General features: G+C 44.4%; 1 protein-coding gene and 1 long non-coding RNA gene across 6 annotated transcripts in view; one reads left to right on the forward strand and one right to left on the reverse strand.

The window, feature by feature from the left end:
• ST3GAL5 (ST3 beta-galactoside alpha-2,3-sialyltransferase 5) overlaps nucleotides 1-13,488 on the reverse strand; it is a 51,082-nt gene extending 37,594 nt beyond the window's left edge. For 2 of the 3 annotated variants that reach the window (XM_045446738.1, XM_045446735.1), the window contains exon 1: nucleotides 13,298-13,488. In XM_045446738.1, the coding sequence (XP_045302694.1) occupies nucleotides 13,298-13,385 (88 nt within the window). In that variant the 5' untranslated portion in view covers nucleotides 13,386-13,488. The remainder of the gene's footprint in view (nucleotides 1-13,297) is intronic. The other variant, XM_045446737.1, reaches the window with a different exon arrangement.
• A 100-nt stretch (nucleotides 13,489-13,588) lies between these two features.
• Nucleotides 13,589-27,304, forward strand: part of LOC123581067 — a 30,100-nt gene continuing 16,384 nt past the window's right edge. The window contains exons 1-4 of one of the 3 annotated variants that reach the window (XR_006703581.1): nucleotides 13,589-13,721; nucleotides 14,887-15,031; nucleotides 21,783-21,919; nucleotides 23,453-23,633. This is a non-coding gene — a long non-coding RNA (uncharacterized LOC123581067). Of the gene's footprint in view, nucleotides 13,722-13,741; nucleotides 13,963-14,886; nucleotides 15,032-21,782; nucleotides 21,920-23,452; nucleotides 23,634-27,304 lie in introns of those variants that run through there. The other 2 variants (XR_006703579.1, XR_006703580.1) reach the window with 2 other exon arrangements.

The raw sequence follows: 27,304 nt of genomic DNA on the forward strand, positions 1-27,304 counted from the left end.
CCACACACCCACCTCAAGCCCTAGCGTAGAGCTCCCCTTCTGAATCCAAGAACAGCCCCTGTCACCCCACCCCACAGGAGAGGCTCCAGCCAAAACATAGAACGTTGTCCTAAACTGTATGAAATGCAGTGGGGGCTGGACAAGACCCCGCCCCTGCTTATGCGGAACACAAAAGATGTGGGATTTTTGCCAAAACATACAATCTGAGGTTCCATCAAGCAGGAGGGTGGACCATCTTTAACTGACTGATGCCAAAGCTTTAAGCAAAGCATACCCTCTGCGGGCCCTGTGCCTTACTTATTGGCAAGCGCTCAACCAAAGCATCTTGGTGAAGTGCACTGATCTCATGCATCAACACTCCCAACTGTGTTTAAATATATTTCCGAAGTTACATTCTGCCTGGGAAGCCTCTGTTACAGGACAGTGGTAGGTCTAGTCTAAACCAGGTAAATGTGTGGATCAGAGCTGGATGACCAGGCTACCTGAAGACAGCCAGCAGGAGTCAAGTCTCTAGAAAGGGAGCAGCGGACAGCGGAAGAAAGAAACCTTCCTGTCAGGTGAAGCTGCACTTTTGGTGATCTTGCACCCTGTTTTCTGCTGATGCCCGGGGGAGCAGAGCCAATGCTGAAGAGAGCTCAGCGTTGTGGGTAATGACTTCATTAATGACCACGGAAAGGGGAGACCCTGAAAAGCCCCATGTGGCTTCTGATGCTAGACTTGCCACAGCACCATGACCTGCAGACTTCTGAGTTTTTAAACTCTATTAACTCTATTTTTTTTACATAATCCCAAACTTACAGAAAGACTGCATGAACAGTACAAAAAAAATTCCTGGATACCTTTCACCCAGACTCCCCAACTGGTAACATTCTACCACATTTGCTCTGTCTTGCTACATAATACAATATAATATGCATATTACTTTTTTACCCATTTGAAAGTAGTTGAAAGCATGATTATATTCCCCCTGTAAATATTTTAACATTTTAGTATTTCCTAAAGACAAAGATATTCCCTTACACAACCGCAACATAATGATAAAAATCAAGCAGCTTTTGTTGTTTCAATACCATCTAATCTAAAGAACTTATACGAATTTCTCTAGTAGTCCCAATAATGGCCCTAGAGCAAAAAGGAGCACATGTGGCATTCAGCTGTCATATCTTTTCAACCTCTTTCAAGCTGAAACAGTTCCTTTATCTTTAATGACCTTGGCATTTTTTGACAAGCACAGGCCAGTTATTTTATAGAATGTCCCTCATTTGGGGTTTGTCAATTTCTTCATGATTATATTCAAGTTTACATTTTTGGCAGAAACATCACAGACTGATGCTGTGTTCTTCTCGATGCATTTTGTCAGGAGCCACACGATGCTGACTGTCCCACTCCTGGTGATGGTTCAATTTGATCAACTGGTTAAAGTAGCGTGAGGCAGGTTTCCCTGCTGTCAAGTTACTATTTTTCCTTTGTAATTAATAAGTAACTTGATGGAAGATACTTAGGCACTAAATAAATACCCTGTTCTCATTAAATACTTATTTCAGCAGCCACTGGTGGATTCTTGCCGGAATAAGAATGAAATCCTGTATGAGGACAAACAAGGTCAAACTTCAGGGGAAAAAATAGGGCTGGTTGAAGCAGTAAGTCATGAGCAAGAATTAGCATGTGAGACTTAATTCAAATAACACTGGGTTACATTCACTCTGAGCAATCAAGGGGGAAAACACCTCTGTATTTACCTTTTTTTAAAATGTTTATTTTTGAGAGAGAGAAAGAGACAGAGAGTTAGTAGGGGTGGGGCAGAGAGAGAGGGAGACACAGAATCCAAAGCAGGCTCCAGGCTCTGAGCTGTCAGCACAGAGCCCGATGTGGGGCTCGAACTCACAAACTGTGAGATCAGGACCTGAGCCAAAGTGGGATGCTTAACCGACTGAGCCTCCCAGGCGCCCCTAGATTTACTTTTGAGAGTATATGTGAGTACCCATGTGCATGCTAGTTCCTCTCATGGTGAGCATGCCTGCTAGAAACTCAGCCCTTCAATTCGAAGGTGTCCAGTGCCATCAAAAAGAGACACCCACGTCCAGAGAGCTGACAGCCAGAGTCATCCTCACACCTGAGGCCCGATTCTCCAGCGGCAACGCCGAGGGGCTCAGCTCCACGATTCCTGGTCTTGGTGTGGCATGTTGTTACGTTTAAAAACAAAAACCCCAACTCACTACTGCCTTAGAGGAGGCGGTCAGCTTTAAGAACTCTGGCTTGGCTTATTCAAAAAGTAGTTTTTACAAGTCTATTATCAAAAAGTTAGAAACTTCAGAAATTATACAAGAGTGGAAAGAACATTTTGAAATCACATACTGCTTGTCATACTACGACCCAGTAATAGCCACTGTTAACATTCTGGTCTACAATTCCATCAGTCTTTACTCTTTGTATACGTATATTTTATCAGGATTGGGATCAAAGTGTCTATACCAGGCCTCTTCAAGCTGGGTTTGGCTAGAGAATTGAGCCCAAAAGTATCTGAATACCTATTTTCCCAATTCTCCCAAGGATGGTCTATAACTAGAATCATTCCGGAAGCATGGGAGAGAAATTTATTCATAACTTACAATGGTTGCCCTAGAGTAGCAGGGCTTAATTCTCTTGTAAACCCCCAGTTGCAGAGGGCTGGTCCATATTGTTATATAATTTGCTTTGTTCCCCCTAACAATCCTCTAAATAAACATTTTTTTCTTCCAAATTTTCATTTAAGTTCTAGTTAGTTAGCATATAGTGTAATATTGGTTTCAGTAGAATTTAGTGATCATAACTTACATATAACACCCAATGCTCATCATAATAAGTGCCCTCCTTAACACCCATCACCCATTCAGCCCATCCCCCACCCACCTCCCTCCATCAACCCTCAGTTTGTTCTTTATCATTAAGAGTTTCTTATAGTTTGCTTCCCTCTCTTTTTCTGCCCCCCTTCCCAAATGTTTGTTGGTTTTGTTTCCTAAACTCCACATATGAATGAAATCATATGGTACTTGTCTTTCTCTGGCTGACTTATTTTGCTTAGCATAATACACTCTAGCTCTATCCACGTCGCTGCAAATGGCAAGGTTTCATTGTTTCTGATGGCTGAGTAATATTCCATTGTATATAGATACCACATCTTCTTTATGCATTCATAGTTGATGGATATTTGGGCTCTTTCCATAGTTTGGCTATTGTTGATAATGCTGCTATAAACATCAAAGGAAACAATCAACAAAATTAAAAGGCAGCCTATGGAATGGGAGAAGATATTTGCAAATGACATATCTGATAAAGGGTTAGTATCTAAAATCTACAAAGAACTTATCAAACTCAACACCCAAAAAATAATCCAGTGAAGAAATGGGAGGAAGACATGAATAGACATTTTTAAAAGGAAGACATCCAGATGACTAACAGACACATGAAAAGATGCTCAACATCACTCATCATCAGGGAAATACAAATCAAAAAAACCATGATGGGGGCGCCTGGGTGGCTCAGTCAGTTAAGCGTCCAACTTCGGCTCAGGTCCTGATCTCACGGTTTGTGAGTTCGAGCCCCACATTGGGCTCTGTGCTGACAGCTCGGAGCCTGGAGCCTGCTTCGGATTCTGTGTTCCCCACCCCGCCTCTGCCCCTCCCCTGTTCGTGCTGTCTCTCTCTGTCTCAAAAATAAATAAACATTTAAAAAAAATTTTTTGTAATAAAAAAATAATTAAAAAAAAGGAAAACTATGATGAGATACCATCTCACACCTGTCAGATGGCTAACATTAACAACTCAGGGAACAACAGAAGTTGGCAAGGATGCACAGAAAGGGACTCTCCTGCACTGTTGGTGGGAATGCAAACTGGTGCAGCCACTCTGGAAAACAGTACGGAGATTCCTCAAAAAGTTAAAAATAGAACAACCCTGCGACCCAGCAACTGCACTACTAGGTCTTTATCCAAAGGACACACGAATACAGATTCAAAGGGGTACATGCACCCTGATGTTTACAGCAGCACTATCAACAACAACCAAACCAAGGAAAGAGCCTAAATAAACATTTAATAAGCACTTTCCATATACCAGGCGCTGGCAATATAAAGATAAAAAGACACAGCCCCGTTCTTCTTTAAATGAATAATCCAGCCAGGGAAGGCCAAAATACCTTCATACCCAAAATAGCAAACAACGCCACGGTAGAGGGGAAGCAATACACCTGGAGCACCCCGACCAAGGAACCGTCATCTCCGTCACAGGACATCAGGGAGGCTTCCCTGAGGAGATAATGTGTAAATGAGTCCCTAAAGGATGGGCAAGACTTCAGAGACAGAAGACAGGAACAGGCATCCAGACAGAAGAAATACCATGTGAAAATACCCACAGAGGCATGCTCGGGCCCGATCACAGGGGACCTGGCGAGGGCGGCAGATGTGCCTAAGACGGAACCACAACCTCCACACTGGCCTCAAAGGAGGGGGTGCCAGGCAGCCCTACGTGGCTCTGGAGCAGGCTGGCCAGCTCACGATGGGAAGTGGGCTGAAGGCAGCTAAGGAGAGGTCACGGAGCTCACTGCAACCGAGCCAGAGCAGACCCCGTGAGGAGGGGGCCGATCAAGAGACGTGAAGAAAGATGCCACACAGAATGTGGTGACTGAGCTGGCAGGGGCTGTTATTCTAGCACCCTGCCAGCTGAGGTCTGGCCTGCATAACAAACCCAGGCCAGTAATAGGAAGGAAAAAGAGTAAAGAGCACGCAAGAGGGCTCCACGCAGTGCCACCACTCCACCCTTCTCTGAGGGGACTTAATGGCAGAGGTGGGGGTACCCCTCAGAGAAGGAGACCAGAGGGAATAAGACAGACACTGGAATAAATGGGGGAAAACTGCTTAGAGAACTGCCCCTCCTCTTTGGGTCCGTCTAAGCTCTAAGAAAACACCTTACATAAGAGCTCTCCAGTGGGGGGCCCCTGTGATTGCAAATTATATGTGCAGAATATGTAAAGGAGAACAAGTCGGTGGCAATCTCATGAATACTACAAATAGCGCAAAATCTAGAAGGTACCTTTAAAAATTTTTTTTAATTTTTATTTATTTTTAAGAGAGAGAGACAGAGCATGAGCAGGGGGTGGGCAGAGAGAGAGGGAAACATAGAATCTGAAGCAGGCTCCAGGCTCTGAGCTGTCAGCACAGAGCTCATAGAAGGTACCTTTTTAATGGAAGATTTCCCTCTTGATCTAAAGGATATAAGTAGTAGGGATGAAGAAATAATACTTAACAGAATGGGAAAGTCAGTAGAAATAATAGTTAACAAAATCAACTCTGGGACCCAACGTAAATAGGCTCCAACACGAGGACCTTCCTAATGGGAAACATAGGGGATGAGACGATGTGAAAGTGTGTGTGCAAATTCTGAAATTACCAAGATCCCACCCCCAAAAAGAAAGGGTTGGGATATGGGTTCCTAAGTCTTGAAATTATGAAGTGACATCGTCAAACAAGACCTCAGCAATATTTCTCAGGGAGCAGCTGTCCAGGTGGATAGGGAAACAGAGGTCAAGGATTTGCTAGGTAGTTTATGTCATGATCCAGTATTCAGTAAGCCACGTCGTCCTAGAAGCAGCAAGCTAGTCACATAAAACTCAAATCAGAAAGTGACCCCAGGGGCGCCTGTGTGACTCAGTAGGTTAAGCATCTGACACTTGATTTCAGCTCAGGTCATGATCTCACGGTTCATAAAATCAAGCCTGGCTTCAGGGCTGTCAGCGCAGAGCCTGCTTGGGATTCTCTTTCTCCCTCTCTCTCTGCCCCTCCCTCACGAGCATGCAAGTTCTCTCTCTGTTTCTCTCTCCCCCTCTCAAAATAAATAAATAAACATATGAAAGAAAAGAAAAGAAAAGAAAAGAAAAGAAAAGAAAAGAAAAGAAAAGAAAAGAAAAGAAAAAGCCTAAAATGGCCCTAGAGAAGGAACTGGAGGGACCACAATTGGGACCTGAAGTTTGACAGGCCCTGGCTGTTTTGAGACTGAAGGAGTGGGAACAGTCTTAGAGAAGAAAAAAGGAAAGTTTTGTTTGGGGCACTTTAAGCTCAGAGAAAGTTAAATATGTTTGAACTCTTAAAACCAACAACAGGTATTTAGGTCTATAAGAGGCATGGCTAAAACACAGAATTTCCTTTTATAACCCAATCACATATCCCTTTTCCTCTTTGCTCAAAATATTTGGGAAATCATTATTTGAGCAGGCCCCAAAGAAGCATGCTGCCAATCATATAAGCAGGGGTTTTTTTTTTTATGTTTATTCATTTTTTTGAGAGAGGGAGAGAGACAGGGCATGAATGGGGAAGGGGCAGAGAGACAGGGAGACACAGAATCCAAAGCAGGCTCCAGGCTCCGAGCTGTCAGCACAGCGCCTGACATGGGGCTCAAACCATGAGATCATGACCTGAGCCGAAGTTGGATACTTAACTGACTGAGCCACCCAGGCAATCCTCATATAAGCAGGTTTTTAGGTTTTTTTAATGTTTTATTTATTTTTTAGAGAGAGAAAGCATGAGCGAGGGAGGAGCAGAAAGAGAAGGGGACAGAGGATCCTAAGCAGGCTCAGTGCTGACAGCAGCAGCAGGCCGATATTGGGCTCGAACTCACATTTGATCATGTGAGATCATGACTTGAGCCGAAGTCAGAGGCTCGACCGACTGAGCCACGAGGCGCCCCTCATATAAGCAGTTTTAATCAAGCATGGAGTACGCGCCTGGGGCTACAGCAATGGCCAGACGGACACAGTCTCTTTTTCAAAAGGCTCTCATGATCTTATTTTAAAAATCAGACAAGTAGATCTATCATAAATGTAATTATTTTCATAGTATTTCTTTCAAATTTATTCTACATTGGACATGAGGGCTGTGTTACAAGATGTTTTAGATTTGAGGGTGTGTGTGTGTGTGTGTGTGTGTGTGTGTGTGTGTGTGTCTGGGAAGGGGTTAGGAAAGGTCCTCCCAGGAAGGAATGAGTAGAACTCGGTGGGCAGGCAGGTGTCACCTGAGCAGTGACAGCAGGCACGGACGGGAAAATTTCGCATGGAGTGCCTGAAGGTCCAGCCCAGGAGGGAATAAGGTACCAAAAGAAGCTAGAGAAAAGAAGCAGACCATGCCATGGCCTGCTGGAAATGGGAAATTTTTTATCCTGAGATAAAAGGAGCAACTGGGTAGGAAGTTAATTGGAACTGGATTTTGGAGAGACCTCTCTTGAGCCACACTGGAAATGGGGAAGTCCTCTTGTGCCCTGAGACCAGTTAGAAGCCTGCTGTGGAGACCCAGGGGAGTGACGATGGCCTGCAGGGGAACACGCCAACCTGGACAGGGAACACGGCCATCTCAGCCACCTTGGATGACCTTTCCAAGAATTTTCACAGGAGTTGTTCTCAAGCATGCGGCAGGAACACACTATGTGCTGCAAAGGGAGGGATGCATTTGCCTCCTTGCCACCTCCAGGTCAGACTGCCTGAGTCAGAATGTCCCCTAGACGCTTTCCCCAGACTCTGTCCCCTACACTTTATTAGTTTCTTAACCCCTCTGAGCCTCAACATCCTCATTTGTAAAATGGGGATAATAACGATACCAAACTCACATGGCTTTTGTGAAAATTAAATGAGCTGTACGTATAATGACATATACATAAAAAATGACTATATATATATATATATATATATATATATATATATGCATGCTATACTGACTCACTTTATTGTCACCTGCTCTAGTCTACTCTTGTCGTCTAGTCTAGAGCAGGTGACAATAAAGTGAGTCAGTATAGCATTTATCTTTTCTTCTGACCTATCTATGTGTTGTAGCATGTGGGTATGTTAGGAGGGGAGTGGGTTTACCAAGCTTTTCACAAAAAGCCCACTCCTCCTTTGCCAGCCACTGAACACTGCCAGATTCCTACGAACCTAGATTTCCTTGGCAGAAAACTGAACCCCACCACCACAGTTAGCCCTGACTGTCCCCTTTATCAAGGCAAATCAGCTCAATGTTTAAAACAGGCTAAGATCCAGAGCTGTGCTGTCCAGTACAGTTGCCACTAGCCACATGTGGCTGTTAAGTACTTCAAATGTGGCCAAACCAAATTGAGATGTGCTCTATATAAGTAAGATACACACCAGGCTTTAAAGACTGAGTATGAACACGAAAATTTAAATTGCTCATTAACAATTTTTAGATTAATTTCAGAATATACTGGACATACTGGGTTAACTAAAATATATTATTAAAATTAATTTCACCTTTTTTTTTAAAGTTTCCTTCCTTCTAATTTGTTGGATTCATTTTAATTGCTATGTTCCTAATGTCTTAATTTAGCTAATTAAATCATTAATTTTTGCTATTTTTCTTGTTAATATGAGCAATTAAGACTGTACCTGATAGTTAAAGTGTATAAGTCATCCTACAACTTTTGACATATATGTTTATTATTATCACTTATCTCTCAAGCCTAAATATTTTTAAATTCAAATTTTCACTTTTTTTCCAAAATAGCATTTAAAACTGATATAATTTAGTTGCACTGTGGCCAGAGAACTTGTTCTGTATGATACTGGTTATTTTAAACATGTTAGAACTTATTTCATGACTAGGTGTATACTCAATTTTTGTAAAAGTACAATCTTCATTTGTGGGACCATGTTTTCTATATAAACAGCTGGATCGAGCTTATTGTTTGCTGGAATAACCCTTTAGTGGTTTGCAGTCAGCTTGTTGTATCAGTTACTGAAAGATGTATGCTAAAGAAAGATGTATGCTAAAATCTCTCTCACTTTGGTGGCAGATTTGTCAACTTTCTTTTTTTATTCTTCTGTCACTTTTTACTTTACATTGTTTGAAGCTGTGTTATTAGGTGCATAACAGTTTAGAAGTTCTTATATTCCTCAGAAATTGCAACTTCGATACAACTGTTTCTTTTCAACTTTTTAAATGTAGCTACTAGAAAATTTTAAATTATGTGTGGCTTGAGTTACAGTTCCACTGGACTAGAGAAAAGATAAGCAAGAAGCCTACACCAACCACCAAGTCCTGGAAAACTAAGGATGTGACTGCAGAAAATAACAAGCAAAGGGAGGAGAGTATTGGGAGCCCTGTTAAAGGACCATACTCTCTTCCTCTCTTGCCACTAGAGTCTAAATAGGAAATGAGACCAAGATGTTTGTCAGAAGCAGAAAGGAGGTGAAGAACAAGATAGAGGAGGATAAAAAAGCAGAAGCTGAGGGGCGCCTGGGTGGCTCAGTCGGTTTAATGTCCAACTCTTGATTTCTTCAGCTCAGGTCATGATCTCACGATTCGTGAGACTGAGCCCTGTCGCAGGCCCTGTGTTGCCACGATGAATGGAGCCTGCTTGGGACTCTCTTCCCCTCCCCAGCTCATGCTCTCTTTCTCACTCTCAAAAACAAACAAATAAATACACATAAAAAAAAAAAAAAAAAAAAAAAGGCAGAAGCTGAGAAAAGGTGGCCAGGGAAGAAGGAACTCTATACATATCATAGAATAACGACTTCTGCTGTGAACTCAATATATTTAAGCCTTTAATCATGAAAATGACACTTGGTATTAAAAATAGCCTTAATGTCCAAAAGATAGAACCACTATTCCATTAAAGCAGACTTTTTTATTTATTTTTATCAATTTTCCCTCTTTGAATTAATCAAATCATACCATATGATACTTAACTATTATGATTTTAGATACTTAACTTAATCCTGGATGTTTTTTCCATGCCAGAGGAAGAGAACAAAAATATCTTGTACGGCCTTAAAGGACTAACCTAGACTTGTGCTTTTCCTCAATGACATGAGAGAATTCTTAACAGAAATGAAGAAGCACAGAGAAGGCAGATCAGAGAAGTAGAAACAAGTATAGAAAGTACCAGGCACCTGGGTGGCTCAGTCAGTTAAACATATGACCTCAGCTCAGGTCACGATCTCACGGTTGGTGGGTTCAAGCCCCGTGTCTGGCTCTGTGCTGACAGCTCAGAGCCTGAAGCTGGCTTCAGATTCTGTCTCCCTCTCTCTCTCTGCCCCTCCCATGCTCACTCTCTTTCTCTCTCTCTCTCAAAAACAAATAAACATTAAAAAAAAAAAAGGAGCTAAAAAATATATAGAAAGTACAATGTTTAGAAAGCTAAAGGGAGGAGAGGTTCCCAGAAGTGCTTGCAGGGAACTGGGAGCTGAGATAAGTTAAAGCAGTTTGGCCAGAGAAACTCTTCCCTGACAACAGAACTCTTGGGTTGCCCACAGTTCGGCCTGTGCTGCTGCGTGACTCGGGAGACCGGGGCATGGAGCTGACTGCACTTGCCAAGAGAATATGGGGCATGGGGCACAGCCAGATAGAAACTGATCATGACTCCCGGTAAGACTCCTGCCTGTCTCCTTGGTGAAAACTTGGTGTTGCCCTCATCAGCTAGTAGTAAGGAGGTACTATTATAAAACTAACACTACACTAATAAAAATTAACTACTAATTACCATATAATAACCATATGATGACCACACTAATAACAACATAGTTATTAAAAAATTGGAATAACATGGCTTTGCCTGCAGCTCCCAAAGCTGAGTATACACACGCCCATTACCCAGCAATCACACACCTACCATACCACCATCAGAAATGCATACGTATGTATACCAAAGATGGGTACGAGAACAGTCACAGCAACATTATGTGCAATAGCCAAATGCTGGAAACTGCCCAAATGTCCATCAACAGTGCACAAATATGTGATATATTAATCACCCAAAGGCCAAATCAGCACTGAGAGGAAGCACACTACAGCAAGAGGCAGCGTCACGAGTGAATCTCAGAAACCTAACTCATTAGGAAAGATGTCGGATACTGCAGGATCCATTTATACAAGCATGGAACTGTCAGGTGTGGTGGGTTGCCCCCAGGGAGGCAGGGACTGGAAGGGAGCACATGGGGAGCTCCTGCTTCTTGATCTGAGTGCGTGGGTGTGTTCAGTTTGGAAAACTTGTGAACAGTACACTTACAGCGTGTCTACTTTTCTAGTATGTGTACTATACTTTAAAGAAGGAAAGAAAAAGCTGTCCAGGTAAGACAAGCCTGGAAGTGTCTTTGTACCCTCTAACCTCATTGTTCCCCCACTCCCTTACACTTCTTCCTTGCTCCCCCTCTGCAGGTGTGCTTAAGCTGGTTCTCTCTCCCTGAGGAGCCCCGCACGGTCGCTATCCATATTTACGGCAGTCGCTATCCATATTTATGGCTTCTTCCCACACCAGGCTGGTGATTTGCAACCCCTCCCCATTTTGGATGCCTTTGCTAATTTAGGCCTTTCACACTGATTCAGCCCTTGCTTCTCCTTTCTCTGCAGTTAGGAAGTTTGTACCATCACTGTATATCTTCCCAGCTGTTTTATTTCTGCCAAGGCTGCCCAGCTAGACTTAAAATCATGGAGCATGCCCTCTGGGAATGATCTCAACCCTCCACAGGCAGTTCAGATTAATTTGTTCCTCATGAACTAGAAGGGTGTGGAAGGTGAGTTTTAATCCTCCCAGGAACTCCTGGCTCCCAGACATCCCCCTTCGGCCCCCAGCACCTGGATGGACTCCCACAGAGAGCTCTAAACCTTTTTTATTATAATCTGTTCACCTCCCAAGAGCCAACTTGCTAGATAAACTCCCCTCACTGCTGCCAAACAGCATGGGACTAACTTGGCCATCTGGGCCAAAATTATAAGCATTTTCAAAACAGGTAACCATAAAATGACTTTTTAGAATATACGCCTGTTGGCCCTCTCACACTTCCATTAACTCCCTCATACCTTCCCATCTCACTCATTTCTTTTCTGGCTTAGAGGAAGAAATGGCTGCTAATCACAAATAAGGTCCATTTCATCTTACAGAAACAGCAGCACTCACATAATGGACAGACATGGAAAAAGAACCATGACATCTTGGTTATAGTGCTCTGGCAGTTCACAGCACTCTCTCCTGTCTAAGCATGTGTTGGAATTTAGGTGATCCTGGCTCTAAGACTAGAAATGTAAGACATTCTTCTAAACTGTCCAGCTTTCCGGATTACACAAGTGAAACCACAACCCATCATGTTTTTGAGTCTGTGCCCCTTCACTCAACAGACATGAATTCCTCTTCCTCACAGTTTCAGGACACGCATCCCTCTGTGGAAGAGGATTAGCAGTTATAAAACAAGAGGAGAGTGAGGCTAAACACCAGAGGGCAGGAGATGAGTCTTCTTCCTCTTCGTAACCCCAGTACTGAGCTGGGTGCTTGGCACCACAAGCAGGCAAGTCAAGGATGCGAAACGCAGCACATAAAACTATTTTCTCTTTTAAAAGAGCGATCCATAATTAAGCAAAGGCCACCTACACGAATTAAGACATGAGAACATAAAATTCATCTTTCAAGTCAGCTGATTTGTAGGACCCCTTTAAAGGGGAAACACATTATTCGGTCAGAACCACTGAACCAGAGGCCTGAAAGGGACCACAGCCATCAGCAGCAGCTCAAGCTTCCCAGTAGCGACCAGGAAACAGAGCCCCTCAAGGGGATATGCATTGGCCAAGGTCACCCAGCTGGTGTGGGGTAGAGACAAGCCCCCGCCTCTCCCTATTAGCCAGGCACCTCTGAGAGATGCTCTCCAAAATCCTTGAGTTATTTACACACTAAAGGCGTATAATGAATGCATGCCTATGTCAAGTCACTGCTTACAATTCAGAGGAAAGCAAACGGTCACCAAAACGTGTCTCTTTCGTAGGGCTGGCTGCAGAGGGGGGCAAGGAAGGTCACTGGCGAATTTCTACGTACAGACGCCACACATCCCGCCTTATGGAAGGATGCAAAGGGCAGTTTTGGGAGCTGCTAGTTACACTGCAGAGGGTCCCCCAATCCCGTCCCAGGGAAATGAGTTAACTCGGCTCTGCTGGCTCGGAAGCTTCCAGCAATGAATTAAACCCCGAGCCGCTGCGGAACACCGGGGGAGAAAGGGCCACTGCGGCTGGACTCGACAACCTGGCGGTTCACCCCTGAGCCTCCACCGCGTCCACACTTGCGTGGGCCGCGGCGCCCCCTGCCCCGTCCACGCGGCCCGGAGCCACGATTCCCAGCCCGCGCCCCCGCGAGGCGCGTCCAGGGGCGCCGTGCCCTGGGAGCCGCCCGCGGGGCCGGGGAGGAGCCGCCAAGCCCCAGCCAGGCAGGGTTAGGGACTGATGGCCACCGCCGCCCCCAGCCCGCGGGCCCCGCTACGCCGAGAAGGGGGCTGCGCCACTTACCTCGGCCGGCAGGTGCCGCCGCCGCCGCCGCCTCCGTTCGCAGCTGCAGGGGACGCCGCTCCGCGCCGCCGGCCGCCTTCGTCCGCATGCTAGGGAGGGGGCGCCGGCCGGCCTCCAGTCCAGGGCCCCGCGCCCCCGCCCGCCCCCGGCGCAGCGCTCGCGCCCATTCAGCACCAGACTGTCCGCTCCCCCGCGCGGATGCGGAGGAGGGACGCGGGCGGGGCCGAGCATCACGAGGACAAGAGAGACCAATCAGAGCTCGCGAGGGGGGGGGTCCCGCGGCGGCCCCGCCCCCGGGACGCGCAACGCCTCCACCCACTGTGGTTCGGGGAGCCGGGCGCCTTCGGCAGGACGTACCGGGGACAGTGGGCCCCCACAGCCCTCTTGAACTCTACGTGCAGTTAGGCGGTGGAGGGAACAAAAGGTGCATTTGGACTTGTTACAGGCTTTTACTGCGCAGAGGACTGGTAGATGCGGAGTGGGTGAATGAAGGGGCTTTTCGTAGTCACGTGTTTACTTGCCTGCACAACCCCCCCCAGGGCGACCACTGTTCAGAGTTCCTTGGGTCGTGAGACCTTGAGAGCTGCAGGAAGGCAGCCTGGGCGTGGGGGAGCGGGGAGGACTTGCAGAACATCTTTATTTTTGTTACACGTGTCCGAGAAAAGGTTAGTAGTGCTGATTACCTATTGGTATCAGATGGGTAATTGAGGCCCGGAAAGCATAAGTGAGGTACCTAATTCATTGGGACATCTGGTGGCAGAGCAGGGATCAGAACCTGCGCTTGGAGTCCCCCTTTCCATATCTCAGGAGTCTCCCTTGAATCTGGAAAAGAAATGTCATACAGACTTTTAAAGCATAAATATTCGTGAATCCCCAAATTCAAGAATTAAAAGGAGTTTAAAGCGCTGATATGTTATTTCTTTAGAACACCCAAGGGTGTATAATGCGTCTGCAACATTTCTGTGCCTTGGGACTTGTTGACTCCTCAGTGAACTCATTGGTCTGCTTTCAGAATTTCCTTTTAGGTTACAGATACAGTGTATTGCACTCATGTGCCTGTGATACCGGTTCTGGTTTAAAACGGAAGATCCTAGAAACTAAGCCAAATATATTTGTGAAAACTTAGAATTTTGTCGATCTTTTTTGCAACAGTTTGTACAGGGGTTGCAAAGCACCAGAGTTTGGCAGTGTCTGTGTTCTTTCCCCAGTGGGGGCAGGGGGTGCTGGAAAAAAATGTTATATCTGGGTAACAAAGGTCAGGAGGGAAATCTTGGAAAGGAAGGGGGGAGGGGAGGACTCTGTTGTCATACTTTCCAAAGGGATTTTGCCATAAAAATGTTTCCAAGTTATTCTAAGGTGAGAATACTGGAGCATTTTGAAAATATTAGAGGAAAAGCTGTCACTGGGAGATCTAAATCCAGTGGAGTGGCCAAGGCTGGCCAGGCAGAGCAGCTGCTGGGGTCAGGGACAGCTGCAGGGAGAATGCTGAGCACCTCACCACTTCTCTCTTGGAGACCTGCCCAAGGCCAGCCTGCTTGGTCAGACACTTTACCTCTCTTTGCCTTAGCTGCTCTTTCCCTTTCTCCCAGATACTTCTTGTCTGAAAAATGCTGTGAGAGCATTAAGGTTGGACATAAGGATCAGCCTTCCAGCTTGGAGGACTGGGTGCAAGGTGGGTGTGACAAAGAAAAGGAGCTCAAAACTGCCTCCTGTTCCAGCCTAACCAGACCACTGGTAAGCTTACCCTGCACCCGCTGCCTCATTCACCCCATTCACATTTGGTGGGAAGAGAAGCTGACTTGTGGGACAAGACAAGCCCTGACCTAAAACACCCTTTTTACTAGCTGCAGAGCCTCTGCTACTGTTCTGGATAGAGACAGAGATCCTCAAACTGTAAATTAGGATCAGCCCCTCGACCTCAAAGCCTTACCTGGAATCTCTTCAAGTCAGTGGCTGGTCTCAGAAAAGCTCAGGACCCTGACTAGCACAGTGGCCAAACTGTTGGTAAATCTGGGACAGCTACCACGATCTTATAATTCTTTAGTTCCTTATGTTCATTACTTAGGTCATTCTAATAGCAGGCATTGTGTTACCCCAACATTCATTCCACCCGTCCCTTCTGTGATGCAACATGTGGTTTAGGTAAGATTGCCCCACTCTTAGCTCTGTGAGCGGGCTCTGACTGGTCTAGGTCAGCAGTTCTCAAACTATGGTCCATGGACCCCTAGGGGTCCCTGAGGACCTTTCAGGGAATCTCTGAAGTCAAAGTTATTTCATAATTATCTAATACATAGTTTGCCTTTCGCATTGATGGTGCAAAACTACTGGTGCCTTCACAAATCAGGGTAGTGGCACCGAACTGTACTAAGAGCCTTCATTACCGCACTAATGGTAAAAAAAAAACAAAAACAAAAACACAAACACAAAAACTTTTAATTAAAAAAAGGCAGTGTCATTTAAGAATGGTCTTGATGGAGCAATACATATTACTAAATTTATTAAAATCTCAACCCTTGAGCACATATCTTTTTAATATTTTATATAACAAAATGGGAAAGGCACATAAAACCCTTCCACTGCAAACCAGAGCCTGGTGGTTGTCTAAGGGAGAGCACGTGTGCAGCCGCAAGCTGAACTGGCTGGTTTGGGTTTTTTGGGGGTTTTTTTGTTTTTTGTTTTTTTCATGCAACACCATTTTCACTTGAGAAAGCAACTGACAAATTATGGTTATTTCAACTTGATTATTTGGTAGACATTTCCTTGACAATCAGTTAAGTGAGCCTGTTTCTTCAAGGAAAACAATGGACTATTTGTTGGGCCAATGATGAAAAAATTCCAGCTTTCAAAAGAAATTTAGAATTTTGGGAAACTTATTATCACCCTGAGACAGCTTCTCAATATTTAAGGACTTTTCTGATGTGACGAATGGTGATGTTAACAAATGTGACTTGGGGATATTGGGTCATGTATAATGTCCCAACATTTATAAGACCTGCATTTACTCAGTGAATCAGTGTTTTCCAAATTGCTAATGCATGATGTTACAAAATCACACATGGGTAAAAGATGAATTCTAAATGCAAGGCAGACAATGGATTTTAATTTGACAGTATGAAAAGTTTATAGATAAGGTTTTCAATTTCACAATGCAACAAACCTTTAAGGAATTACCTCTTGTAGAATTTTGGTATAGTACCAAAAAAGATACCCTTTAAAAGCTATCGGGGCACCTGGGTGGCTCAGTTAAGTGTCCAACCTCAGTTAAGTGTGAAACCTCTTGGTTTCGGCTCAGGAAGTTTGTTCAGGAAGTCTCACAGTTGGTGAGACTGAGCCCTGTGTGGGGCTCTGCACTGACAGCATGGAACCTGCTTGGGATTCTCACTCTTCTTCTCTCTCTGCCCCTCCCCCATGCGTGCTCTCTCTCTCGCTCTCAAAATAAATAAAATAAACTTCAAAAAAGATCAAAATACTCCTCCCTTTTCTAATTACATATTGATGTGAAGCAGATTTTCTTCATGTACTTTAACCAGAACAATTTGCAACAGATTGAATACAGAAGCAGATATGAAAATCCAGCTGTCTTCTATTAAACCAGACTTAAAGGGACTTGCAAATTAAAAATAAAGGGGGGAAAAAGCCATTTTTCTCACCATCTTTTTGTTTTGGAAAACATAGTTGTTTTTTTGTGTTTTTTTGGGGGGGGCTATTAGTACTTTTTAAAACATAATTATTTTTTAACTTGTTAAAACATGTAATTTTATTTATATGATTTATTTTATTAATTTAAATTAAATTACATTTAATTTCTAATTTGTCAAATATCAATAGATTAAACCTCCATTAAAAAGATTCTTTAGGATCCTCAGTAATTTTTAGAAGTGTAAAGGGTCCTAAGACCAGAGTTTGAGACCTGCTGGTCCAAACCACCCAGAGAGATCCCATCCTCCTTGCCCCTAAGATTGATTCATGGGCGGCCATCAGAACCAGACTGATCCAGTCAGAGAAAACCTTAGGTATTTATTGGATGGTGGGAGAGAGATGCTCTCATCTCCTGCTAGACAGGAGTCAGGCAATAAGTAGCCTTAGTAGCCGCTGATAAGGCAGCCATTTTAGGCAACAAGAAGAATTTACCTTAGAAGAGAATCATGCTGAGGGAAGCAAAGACAGAGGTTAGAAAGAAACCATTGCCTTTATGACATTTTTGAGCTACTAGATCAAACCAGCCCTGCAGCCCATCCTACCTGTATATGCTCCAGTTTAATGAGCCAGTCAAGTCTCCGGTGGGTTAAACTAGCCAGACTCAGGTGCCCCCTTGATGCATTGTATACCTGTTTATGAATATTTTTACCTAAATAGATGCCCAGGGCCTCAAGGTAGCATACTTTCTAGGGTTTATTCATTCATGAATAAACTTTTTCATCATGTCATCAGTACAGGTTAGTGAAGGCAGAGCAGGGTCTGGGGGAAAAGGGACCTGACACAGGCAAGTGGGGTCAAAAGTGCCGACAATACTTTGGAGAGCGATGAGGAACAGGCATCTGATCTTGAACAGCAAAGTGGTAGCAGGTTTTAACTTTCTTTTGCTTTTATGCATTTCTCAAATTGGACAACACAAGCATGTATTGCTCTTCTTTGAAGGAAAAAATAGAACGATATTATTTTTAATAGCCCTTGAATAGGGGCACAGGCTCAGAGAGCAGGTTGGCACCAGGATATGGCAAGAGAAGTCTTGGGCTAAAATTGGGCTAGCAGGGAAGGAAGATCAGGGAGGCGGATGGGCCCGGAAAACAAACTTCCTTTCATTTACCGTTTTGCCAACAGCCAACCTCAAAGATTCAAGGGGATGAGCAAGAATCTCCAAGGGTTAAGGAATCATTAATTATGCCTCCGGGGGCGCCTGGGTGGCGCAGTCGGTTAAGCGTCCGACTTCAGCCAGGTCACGATCTCGCAGTCCGTGAGTTCGAGCCCCGCGTCGGGCTCTGGGCTGATGGCTCAGAGCCTGGAGCCTGTTTCCGATTCTGTGTCTCCCTCTCTCTCTGCCCCTCCCCCGTTCATGCTCTGTCTCTCTCTGTCTCAGAAATAAATAAACGTTAAAAAAAAAAAATAATAATTATGCCTCCGTCAAAGCCGTTGGAATATATGCAGCTCAGAGAGAGAGATTGAGAGAGACCAACACTAGATTTAGGTCAATACTAGAAAAGGCTTGAGAGATATCACATTAAGTGAAAACAAAAAAGGGGACACAGATTGCATGCAAACTTCTATTATGTGGCCAAAAAAAAAAAAAAAAAAGGCGAGAAGAGCGCTTGGAAAAAGAAAACAGTTGTGGCATTAGGGTAGCAGGATCATGAGTAATCTTTTTTTCCTTTGTAAGAGATGTCCTTTCATGTTGTTATAATGTTGTTTTTTACAATAAATAAAACTGAAGGGAGTCATTGGTTCAAATTACTGAGGTCTCAGAGGCTTTTCCAGATGGCCTGTTTCTTTTCGCCTGCCAAATGGCTCTCATCTGACACCAAGACAGGAGCTGTGCCTTCCCTAGGGCCTGGCATCTTCGAAGCTGTTAGGGGTGATGCCGATGTGACTATTTTGTAGGTGGCCAGAAGGAAAGGAGAGAGGGCGGTTGTAGCAGCCAAGACTGAGGCTGTGTGTGAGGCAGGGGCCGGGGGGGTGGGGGTCAGGGATCCCTACTCCTCTACCATCGGCTGGTTTGGGGGGGTTCCCTCCCAAGTATTGTCTTTGTATTTTTCTCTTGGTGAACTTCACCTGCTGTTTGGCTCCCATCCTCATCCTTCTGAGACGTTGTCCCTCCCTCAGTCCCCAGGGGCTGGAGCGCAGCTGCGGCCAACAGAATGCAGACCGGCTGCTGCCCTAAAGCACAAAGGAAGTCAATCCCTTGAGGTTTTTCTAGAAATGTTTCCTGTGAGCAATCACGGGAAAAGCAGGAGTAAAACAAACAAAGGAAACATCAGGGGAAGGCTGTCTGTTGACAGGGTGGCTTAGGTTGAGGAAACAGTTCCACACAGACACATATTCAGGCACATGTGCAGGCTCTCATTCCATCCTTCCTTCACCCATATATTCATTGCACAAACATGTGCCAAGGGCCTATTATGTGCCAGGTATTGTGTGAAATGCGGTACAAAAATGATTTCATTTTATCTTCATAAGAGCCCTTTGAGGTAGGGTCTTCTTACCCCCATATCTTACATAAGGAAGTTGAGGCTTGTAGAAACTTAGGGAAATGAAAAAGCCAAAGTACACATGGCTAAGAAGTAGCAAAGCTGGGATTGAACCCTGGCCATCAGACGCTGGAGTTGACCTAAGAAACGGTCCTTTCTCTGAAGGTCAAATGGTCTAACTGGAGAGAAAGACACTTTAAAACAGATGAACAAGCAAAACCAGTAACACAAGGAGATATAACAGAAGGACTATTAAGAGTCATGAGAGCATGGCGGGCGGGGGTGAGGAGGAGGGCCACCGGCTGGACCGGCCTCAGAGCTCAAGGACACATCTTGGAGGGGTGAAAATTGAATTTGGCTTTGAAGTATAAGGTGGGTATATTAGCTTAGGGCTGTGTTCATTTTCTACTGCTGTGTAAAAACTTACCACAAATTTAGCAGATTAAAACAACTCAAATTGTCTCACAGTTTAAGTCCAGTTACTGTGTAACTGAATTCTCTGCTCAGGGTCTCACGTGACGGAAATCAAATTGTGGGCCAGGGCTGTGGTTCTCAAGTGGGCTCAGAGTGTTCACTCAAGCTCACCGGTTTGTGGCAGAATTTCTTTCCTTGTAGTTACAGGATTGAGGTCCTTGGGGTTTTTTTTTTACAAGCTGTTGGCCCCAAATCACCACCCTCAGCTCCTAGGGGCTGCCCATGGTTTCTTGCCATGTGGCCCCATAGAAAGTTCTTAACACAGATATTTGCTTTCTTCCAGGCCAGCCAGAGCACAGCTATATGACTTTCTCTTCTACTACCGATAGACAAAACTTTCTGCTTTCCAAAACCTCATGTGATTAAGTCAGACCCACTCACCCAGATAATTTCCTTATTTTAAGATCAACTGGCTTAGGACATTAATTATATCTGAAAAATGTCTTCACAGCAACATTAGCTTAGTGTTCAATTGAATATAGTGTTCAAGTAGCATCCATCAGAGGCTAGTGATTTGGGGAACCATCTTGGAATTCTGCCTACCATAATAAGATTTAGCAAATGGGGAAGGTGAGGAAGATCAGTCTAGAAAGAGGTAACAGGATGAGTGAGGATTCTGGGAGACTGTTGGAAAATGATAGGAAAGTGAGCGCCATGTTTGCAACAACATGGAAGGGTGGATTCTGGCAAAATCTGCCAAGTCAAAAATCCCTGAGACGCTGGGGAAACTATTAAAAGCATGTTTTACATCAAGGCTGAGATGGCAGGAATGGGAGGACATCCCTCCGAGGCAGAAGCAATGAGAGAGTGGGAATCCAGAGAAGTGAGTCAGAGCCAGACTTTACCTTGGAGTCCCCATTAATTCTGGCCAAATGGGCCACAGAGATAGCAGACAAAGTTAGACTGAAGCAAAACGTCAGAGTACATTGGAAATCCTTATGAATACCCAGAACCTTCAAGTGATGGAAATTTTAGTGGATGTTGTCAGATCTTGCTCCCCAAGGGAAAGAGTGGCATATGTGCCATAGACTTGTTACTTGCCTGAAGATATCTGATTTTAGTTCAGGGTGAAGCCGAAAGAAAAACAAAAGTTCCCCCTGAGAATTTCTGACCAAAAGCCTGTCCTTATGCCAATTTGGGGCTAGAATTCATACCACCTTTGTGACCAAAATCCTTTTAAAAGGGTCTTGGGTTGGTAGTTCTCTTAGGCATCTATAAGCAGCAGATCACTTCCAGCTTAGACCTGAATCTAAGCCTAAGACAGTTCTCACAAAGTTGCAAGGAATTTGAGTTTGTAATTTTTTTTTTTTTTTTTTGAGAGAGTGAGCAAGCAAGTGCCCGAGTGGGGGAAAGGGGCACAAGGAGAGAGAGAATCTTAAGCAGGCTCCATGCTCAGCATGGAGCCCAACATAAGGCTCGATCCCACAACACTGGGGTCCTTGTGACCTGAGCTGAAATCAAGAGTCAGATGCTCAACTGACTGAGCCGCCCAGGCACCCCTGAGTTTGCAATTTACATCTGCTTTCTAAGGCCTTCTTAATCTCTTTTGTTGAGTTCTTCAGCCCTAGAACTTCTGCGTAGTTCTTTTTTTTTTTTTTTTTTTTTTTATATATATAATCTCAAACTATTTGGTAAAGAACTCCTTCTGTTTATTCATTGTATCTCTGAGTTCCCTGAAATACCTTTCTGAGTTTTCTTGTATTCATCGATTTTCTTCATAATAGATGTTTTGAGTTCTCTCTCAGTTTGCAATATCCCATGCCGTTGAGTTCAGTTGCTGGAGAATTATCATTTTCTTTGCATGATGCCATATTATTGTGATTTTTCAGCATTTGATGAAATGAGTTTGCAACTTAAAATACCACATGTAGAAACAAGCCACTATTCATAAGTCAGCAGAAAAAATGAAATAAGGACTCAGACCCATCACACTGGCAAAGTAGAATTTGAAGATTCAAAATACCAAGTAAGTTTGTCCAATGTTTACAGAAATAAAAGGAGGTATTGAAAGTGAAAGTACTAAGAGCTAAAAGAAGTAGATTATTGATAATAATAACTCAGAAACAGGTAACACAATAAGAGAGAAGATATAATGAGCATCAATTGAAAGATCGATACAAAGAAATTAGTCAAAATACAGCACCAAGATAAAAAAGTTCTATCTAGAAAAACTAAATAAGATTAAGAGACTGATGGACAGAATGGTAAATCAAAGGTCTAGCACATGCCTAGTCAGATTTCCAGAAAGAAAGAAAAAATCGGGGAGATGATATAGGGGCAATCATTGAAGAGATAATGGCTAAAAAAATGTTCAGAATTGATGAAAAACATAGACCCACAATTCAGGAACCCCAACATACGATAAGCAGGAACATTAACAGAAATCCGAGATGCATTACAGTGAAGCTGCAGAATGCTAGAGACAAAAAGAAAATCTCCTAAGCAGTCAGAGAGAAAAGACAGATTCTTTATAGAGAGATAGCAACGATGCTGAAAGTCGCCAGAAGACAGGGGAAGCATATCTGCAAAGTTCTGGGGGAAAATAACTGTTCACCTAGAAGTGTATAATCTTGCAAGAACAGAGGCACAATAAAAGCATTTTCTGACAACAGAAATTGATGGACATCCCCTACATAATGGAATTCCTGAGGGATGTACATTGAAGAGAAGGCAAATGATCTTGGAAGATCTCAGATGCCGGAAGGAGAGTAGGAATCAAAGACACGAGTGAAAGAGTTAAAAGTGAAACTTGATTCTGAGAAAACAACCACCTGAATACATAAAACCATGAGAATCATTCATGTGTACCCTATGATTGGGAGAAAAATGTGTGTAGAGGAGCAATGGGAGATTAGATTGGGACCAGAGCTTGTAAGATTTGCCAGCCGAAAGTGTTTGGACTTTATTCTTCTAGCAGGAGGAAGATATGAAGGGTTTTTTTTTGTTTTTTTGTTTTTTTTTTTTAATTTTTTTTTTTTCAAAGTTTATTTATTTTCGGGACAGAGAGAGACAGAGCATGAACGGGGGAGGGGCAGAGAGAGAGGGAGACACAGAATCGGAAACAGGCTCCAGGCTCTGAGCCATCAGCCCAGAGCCTGACGCGGGGCTCGAACTCACGGACCGCGAGATCGTGACCTGGCTGAAGTCGGACGCTTAACCGACTGCGCCACCCAGGCGCCCCTGAAGGGTTTTTTTTTAATTAAAGGATAAGATGGGATGCCTGGGGGCAGGACCAAGCAGGTGAGACAGATGTGTGAGGGAGGCTGGGTGTGAGACATAAGAAGTCTATGGGGACTATACAGCTGGAAAGTCCTATTTAAAGGGGACAGTCACTGCTCAGCTCTTGCCCACTGCTGCCATGTGGGAATCGAGCAGCCTGTGTTGCTAGATCGTTAGAGTCTTCCAGAGCAGCTAGAAATCTGGGGGTTGGGTTAGTTTTGTATTTCTAAGTTTTTAAAATTTAGCTACAAATTTGTTTTGTTTTTTTTTTTTTCTTTAGAAAATTGCATCACAAAATGTATGGTGACACAAAACTTCCACATGGAGGGCCTGAGGGTTTGTGACGTCTGGACTGATAAAAGTGATGATGTGGAAACACTAATACCGAAGCATGTGCAAGGTCAACTTGAGAAGTTGATCCCAGCTCTGCCGCCTCTTCAAAAGTTATCCTGTCCTGTCAGGTTTGGTTTTGTTTCTTTACTCAGGGATGCTCTCATATTACCAATGAGGCTGTGAAGTTTTTACAGGTGGGGACCTTATCTTCTCCGAACATGCCACAAGACAGAGCACATGGCCTGGCTTTCAGAGGGTAGGGTAAACAACGTGGTAAGAAATTAGCGTCCTTCTTCCCGCTCCCCCAAATCTCATTCTCAAAAGAATCAGAAGTATCGTTCCTCCCTGCACCCCCTCAGGATTGCTGTACCCTAGGGATTTGGGTTTCCCTTGCCCAACCTGGAGTGGATGGCCTCCTAGAGAAGCTGAGACCTTTACCCAGTTCCCCTAAAATGCCCTAGGAGGTAAAGAACCTTCTAAAGAAATGCCTGAAGATGGTCATGTACTGACCACTAAATGCCACAGCTAGGCAGGAAACTAGAGGTCCTGTGGTCAAGCCCATGGCTGGCCTGTATGTGATGAGGGCATCTCTGTGAGCCCTGGAGCCTTGGAGTCTAGAACCAGACGTAAAGGTAAATGGTAACAACAGCACCAACATGGGCAGAGGAGGAGGCCCTTGACCTATTTTCCTGTACCATATAAGGTCTAGAGTTCTTCTACTATCACCTGGAAGGAGGAGGGAAATTCCAACAGTGGCTAAAGTCAATCATCTGGTCAACCAGGCAAATCAGATTTAGAAAATAGGGCTCTATTATTGCCAGTCCAATGGGCATCTGTGAAATGTTTATCAATGGCAGGAGCTCTACCAAGAATGGAAGGAAGTTGAGGGAGGTAGGAGAAGGGAGTTGGTGGAAATGGGAGAAGTGACCAAGCCTTTGATCATTAGAAACTCGTCACCTCTGCTTATCCTAAAGTGACATGCATCCTTTATAACCATTTCCCTAGAGTCAACAAGGAAAAATCATAGCTTTTCCCTTTAATATACACTTAAAATAATATTTTTTTTACTAAAGTGTAAGAGACCTAGCAAAAAGTTCCAAAATCATAAATGCAAAACTCAATGAATTATCTCTAAATGAACATACCATGTCAAAAACGGGTCAAGAAATGGAACATTGCTGACCTTCCCGAAGCCTACCTTGTGGTTCCTTCTGGTCACTACCCTCACCTTCCTTCTGTGATGGTAGCCACTCTTCTGATCTCCACCCCTTAGATTTGTTTAGCTAGTCTTGGAACTTTACATAAAAGAAATCTACAGTATGGATTCTTTGTATCTGGTTTCCTTCACTCACATTGGGTTTGGGAACTTCATCTATCTTGCTGCATGAGGCTTAGATGTGTTCATTTTCATTGCTGCATAGTATGGAAATATCACAGTTTTTAAAATCCCCTTGATGGAGGGGTGCCTGGGTGGCTCAGTCGGTTGAGCATCTGACCCATGATTTCAGCTCAGGTCATGATCCCAGAGTGGTGAGAATCAGAATTTCCTGAAGTTCAGTTTCATGAATGCCATCTTTGTGATTTTTGCCATATTCCTGTACCACCCGTACTACCACTTAATATTTTTCTTTCAACTGTCTAACTTGTAACTTTTAAAGATCCGCTTTAGCCTTACCCTAAAAAAATGACAGCTGTGAACTCATGGCTTTGATGCGTGGCTACCTTGCTTTTGTTATGCATTAAAATATGCATATAACTCTTCAAATAAATTGGTCACTTGGCTACCTATGTGAGATATTCTCTATTGCCTCCTCCTGCTCCTTTCCCAGCCCTGCTCTGTGTGGGAAGCTGACCTCCACACACTGCCTCAGCCAGCGCTCTTGCCCTCTGCCTTTGCGTGTGTCTGGCTGAGAGGCACTGGAGGGTGGCTAGAGGACAGGGTATTTCTCCCTATCCCAGCTGGCAGTTGGCTCCATTCTCTATCGAAGGCTACAGGTCTGGTCAGGCAGCCCTCTCTCACAGCCAATAGTTTTATCTCCTTGCCTCTCCAGATGTTTCAAATCCCTGGCATTTTACCAATCCTTGGTTCCTTTCCTTGTGCCTATCCCTTTATAAACGATCCCTTACTAAGCCTCCTTCAACTCCCTCCTCCCCCCCCCCCCCCATCGTGGGGCCATGATGTTTCCTGCTAGGAGGGATGTGGTGTCAAATACCACCAATGGCAAGCATCCACTCCTGTTCTATACAGGTATTAGCTGAGACCCCGGAAGGGACTCACTTATCCAAGGTCTCCCCTACTGTGAGTGCCAGAGCTAGGAATGGTCTCCCTGGTTCAGTGCATTTCTCACCGTGGATGCTACTCCTAGGGAAGAAACTAGTCAGGTCTAACAGTGTCCAGGTGTTCAATATTGTAAGTCCTCTTTCTAAGCCTCTCTCTCTTCCCTTCCCTGTCCTAATCCTTTTTTTTTTTTTTTTTAATGGGCCCCGGATCTAACTGGATCACAGCTAGCTTATTTCCTGACATATGTCATGTATCAGCCCTCCCAGAGCCTGCATCTTTATTCAAACACACCTGCATTTCACTTCTCTCCTTTAGTCATGAATCCTTCCCAGGAGAGGCCCAAAGGCCTGACCCACACATCTCTTCCTCTGTGAGTCTGCTGTGTAAACTTTTCCCCTCTGTCCAGAAATGATCATGCTTCCCCTACTCTCCCCTAGCTCTACCTTAGCACTGGCCCAAGTGGTAACAAGTTGTGTGTGTGTTTCTTTGACCACACTGTGAACACTTCTCTGAGTGATCATGTGGAACCCCTTTGTATCATCAGCACCCACCCCTGAGCCTGACTCGGATCAGCCCCTCACAGTGCTGTGTTGAATTAAATTGCATTCACTAGGCCATCAAGAACATTAAAGCATGAAAGATGTTCCAGTGGGTCACAGATGAATTCCTGTCTCACTAATTTTTAATGGTTATTTATTTTCAAATGATATGCTGGAGATGTGCTCTGAGTTGAGGGTGGGGTCAGGGGTGGCTCTTCGCAGTCTCTTATTCTTCCCCTCTGAGGCATGCTGGAAAGGGATGAAGAAGTGGCTATCCAGTTTCATTATGGGTCATGGTTCTCCAGCGAAGGTCCTTAGGTAAGAGGCATTGGGCCTATATCCTGCTGAGTGGGTATGCATACGCTGTGTGCATGAGAGAGAATGGAAGGGGGCCCTCAGAGTGCTCTTTGAATCCCCAAAGGGGCCCAGCTCCAAAGAGCACTTTGGCCTTGAATGTAAAGGAGGTCTTGCTGATGTCCACGCCCGAGGTCAGGTTAAAGCCCCTATTAATTATAAATTGTCCCTTCTCCTGGGTCTTTCCTCTCTGCGTGGATCTCCCATGGAGGCTTTAGGGAGGGTAGCTTTGGCTTCAAGAGGCAGCTTATCTTGGATCTAGGAGTTCAAATCCAGAGTTATGGCCACGTCCTTGTTTCTTTCAGACATAGTTCCTATGAGCATCTGCCCAGGGCCTGAGCTTGCAAGGCAGGTCTATTGTGGAGAGCATCCAGCTCCTATACCAAGAAGGGCCTACATGTTTACCACTGACCATGGGCTCACCGATAAGTGAGTCAACTCCCAGCTTTGAGCACCTCAGCGACCTTGAACCATGAGCTAGGGTTGGCACATGTTGTCAGGACAGACTTCCTCAAAGGGGCCAAGCTCTTACACAGCGATCTTCCCTCTTGCAGGGAAATCTGGAGGTTGTACTGATCATAGAGCTGGTTCTCCAGGGGAGCAAAGAATCAGGATGGAGGGCTGG

The sequence above is a fragment of the Leopardus geoffroyi genome, chromosome A3, assembly GCF_018350155.1.
Source record: "Leopardus geoffroyi isolate Oge1 chromosome A3, O.geoffroyi_Oge1_pat1.0, whole genome shotgun sequence".
Taxonomy (NCBI): Eukaryota; Metazoa; Chordata; class Mammalia; order Carnivora; family Felidae; genus Leopardus; species Leopardus geoffroyi.